The sequence below is a fragment of the Nannochloropsis gaditana genome, assembly GCF_000240725.1.
Source record: "Nannochloropsis gaditana CCMP526 unplaced genomic scaffold scaffold1321, whole genome shotgun sequence".
Lineage (NCBI taxonomy): Eukaryota > Eustigmatophyceae > Eustigmatales > Monodopsidaceae > Microchloropsis > Microchloropsis gaditana.
The window spans coordinates 1-3,422 of NW_005802632.1; the positions used below are offsets into that span (position 1 = coordinate 1).

At 57.8% G+C, this 3,422-nt stretch overlaps 2 protein-coding genes across 2 annotated transcripts; one reads left to right on the forward strand and one right to left on the reverse strand.

Annotated features, from left to right (window-relative positions):
- Positions 1-33: 33 nt before the first annotated feature.
- On the reverse strand, positions 34-1,562 carry PEX7 (peroxin-7; the record flags this gene model as incomplete). Its single annotated transcript, XM_005852384.1, has 4 exons — positions 1,268-1,562; positions 1,023-1,104; positions 740-909; positions 34-556 (listed from the first exon to the last, which is right to left on the reverse strand). Coding segments are annotated over exons 1-4 (855 nt in total), but the record flags the coding sequence as incomplete, so codon positions are not given.
- Positions 1,563-1,776: 214 nt separating this feature from the next.
- On the forward strand, positions 1,777-3,422 carry NGA_0680300 (uncharacterized protein; the record flags this gene model as incomplete). Its single annotated transcript, XM_005852383.1, has 2 exons — positions 1,777-2,247; positions 2,543-3,422. Coding segments are annotated over exons 1-2 (1,311 nt in total), but the record flags the coding sequence as incomplete, so codon positions are not given.

Genomic DNA, 3,422 nt, shown 5'->3' on the forward strand with positions numbered 1-3,422 from the left:
CGCCCTCCCCCCCGCCCTCGTCGGGCCCCACACCCGGCAGGACATGTCGTAGGAGACGGAGCCCAGGACTCCCTCCTGGTGGGGCGAGGTCTTGAGCCTCCGCACCGCGTACCCGTGGCCGTGCAAGAAGCCGAGGGGCAGGGACGGGCGCCTTAAATCCCATATTTTGATGGATCGATCCACCCCCCCGGTGTAAACGAGGAAGTCCTGGTACTTGTCCCAGTCCGCACTCAGGACCTCGCCCTCGTGCGCTCGCACGACCTGCACCGCCCCTCCCTCCGCCCGACCCAGGCCCAAGGAGGTGGCGTGGGAGGGAGGTAGCTTTGTATCCCAGATACGCAGGCTCCCGTCGGTGCCACAAGACAGGAAACGGTGCGGATGCCGGGGAGAGTGGATTCCCGCATAGACACACCCGGTGTGTCCGCAATAGGTGGAGAGAGACGTGGGGTGGTGCGGGTCCCAGAGTTTGATGCTGCCGTCCCAGGAGGCAGAGAGGAAGTTGGTTTTAACGACCTGGTTCCAGTGGACGGAGGAGACTTCCGCCGAGTGTTCCTGCCTGCGGGAGGAAGGGAGCGAGGTGGGGGGGGAGAGGAGAGGAAGAGGACAGTCGTCAGTCTGTACCGTGGACTCCAATGAAAGTAAAAATGGGAAACCAACTTAGATGATGAAGGAATGAGGCAGGAAAGGGTGCAGGGACGGAAAGAGCAGGGGTGGAAGAGAGAAGATGCGTCGCCCTCACCAGTGAGCGACTGGATAGCCATCCGAAGTCATCACGTCCCACAGCTTCAAGCTTCCATCGGCCGAGGCGGAGACAAGTTGATTTTGATTCGCCTCGCTCCAACAGCAGTCGTACAAGCCTTCCTGCGTTAAAAAGCTACGAATTTCCCTTAAATTTCCGTCTGGGCCTATCTACTCCAGGAACAAAGGGGAAATAAGACGAGTAAAAGAGACAATAAAATGATCGACCCGCACCAACTCAAAATACCCTGCACGTCTGCATGATAATATGTTAGAAAGTATACCTCTAAGATGTGTTGTCGGCCATTCCCGATTATGCCGAAATATTGAGCAGTAGCCACAGCTAAGCGGGCTTCCTGAAAGGGACTGAATTCCACCTGATTAACAAAGATTGAGGATGACAGAGCGTGCGTTTAAGCCCAACTGACACACGATCACACAAAGAGGTAGAGGCACATGACACGAGTGGGGCATGGGACCTGCGCAGGACCACGCTATTATGAAATCGGCAGTCGGCTTAATAACTTACCGAACAGCATTGAAACTGTGTTTGGAAAACCGCATCGGGTATGGGACCTCCCAACCCACCACCCCCAGTGTTCGCTGCATGGAAGGATTCTCGCTTCATGGCATGACGCGAATGAACAGTCTGGACTACGTGAGTGTCAACTCGTAGGTTTCAATAGCCTCTGCCGACACCCTTCCCCTGCGTGTTGAAGTTTCAGCGTGACGAACTGCAGCGTTGGTCAGCAAGGCAGAGTTGATAAAACCTGAAGCACGTCGCTAATGCCGCCATTTCAGACCACGATTTGGACGGTGCCTGTGTGATACATGGAAAAATGCGTGATATCAGGTCCATATCGCGGTTGAAAGGGCTAAAGGGCATTTTGAAAGACCCAAACGTCTCGCCTCCCCCTCGCCCCCTCGCTTTCCTGCGCATGGACTCGTGTCCTCCACTGGTGTCTTTTCCCTCATAAATATGACTGCGTAAGGCTTCGTTCTATAAGATAATCGCCTCATACTTTCTCGAAATCAGTCCAGGCCTGCCTCTTGTTAGGCAAGGGCCGCGGGGTTCTTCATGGGGAAAGCCAAAAAGGCGCGCGCCTCGCGTCACGCCCGGCATGACCCCGTAGGATTTCCCTCAGGCCGGACCGCGCGTTCTTCTTCCTGTGCGGATACAGAACAGGAAACAAGACAACATGCGCATCAACATCAAAAAGCACATAAGCTCTTGGAGGAACTCCGGAGTCCTGATTTGGCAAGAAAGGAAGCGGCGGTCGTAGCCATGGCTCAATTGCTTGCTGCAGGAGATGTGGATGGAGATGAGGAGGTGGCGGGCCTAAACGGGAACGAAAGGGCGGACCGAGGGCCAATGAGGGCTTCCAAAGGGAGTGCTCGCTTTCGGGCCCTGATTCACAAACTGGTGGACGGAGGCGCGGTTGATTTATTGATGGAGCGCATGTTTGATACGGCATCCACAGTCAGGCTGCACGGGGCAGGAGCATTACGGTACGTCCACATCAAGAATGAGGTTTTTGGGGAATTGGAATCCCTCATGCCTGAAAGCAAAGGGCGGAAATGGCCTGTGCACGTGAGTCAAGGATGCAACAAGATATTTGCTACTCTTGAAGCGTCTCGTTCGAGTCGCCTTGATGACAACCTATCCACCAAGATCGCTGAGACACGTGCCTCACCCGTCGCATTTCTCCTTTTCGTCTTCCACCTGAGCACCCCTTCTCGTTCCATCCATGCTTTTCACTTATCTCCCTTCGCCCTTGTCCCCCCCCCACCTTTGATCGGGAAGGAATATGGCGTCGCTGCGGGACCGACGCGTCACCTCCCAGATGGTGCAAGCGGGCGTCTTAACCGCCGTGCTCGGGCTCCTCCAAAAGCAGGAAAAAGAAATCATCCGGGATACAGCCATTACGACGCAGGGCCTCGGGGTGCTTGTGGCCGTTTGCGAGGGGAGGGAGGCGGCGAAACAGTGCCTGGTCCGACAGGAGGGTTTGCGGCTGGTTCTGGCGGTGATGAGGACGTACGTGGGCGCGATGGGGACGAAGGGGGAGGGCACAAGACACCGAGAGGGGATGCAAGCGGGAACAGGGGAAGCAGGAAGCATGGTCATCCAGCAGTGTGGACACGCCGAGAGGGTGGGGGAGGAAGGAAGGCTGTCGGTGGGGGCGGGGCCCGCGCAGGGGGAGACGCGCCCCCAACAGGGCCTCGATGAAAGCCGGGAGGTGGTAGATGAAGCGGTGGGCCTATGCGCCCACCTCTTGTTCGTAGCCACGCGAGAGAATTTCCCCGTGGTCGAGCGCCTATGTTCGATTCCCACCGCCCTCCCCTTCCTTCTTTCCCTCCTCTCCGCCCCGCCCTCCGAACCGTCCTCCTCCTCCCTCCTCCTCCCATGTACCACCCGTCTCCATCTCGCCGGCTGCCTGGCCCATGTCTACCTCACCCTCCTCCCCGCCCAGTTCTCAGACGCGCGAGCCCGCCCGTTTCCTTCCCTTCCCCGACCCGACTTGCTCTTGCACGTCGTGATGGAGCGCGGCGTGCAAGCGGGGCTGTGCGTCGAGAAAGCGGCCTTGGTGGGTGTGATGACGGCGACAGAAAGGGTACGGGATGCAAAAGCGGCGTTGGAGGGAGAAGGGAAGCGGGAGGAGGCGGAGGGAGCTCCCTCCTCCAGG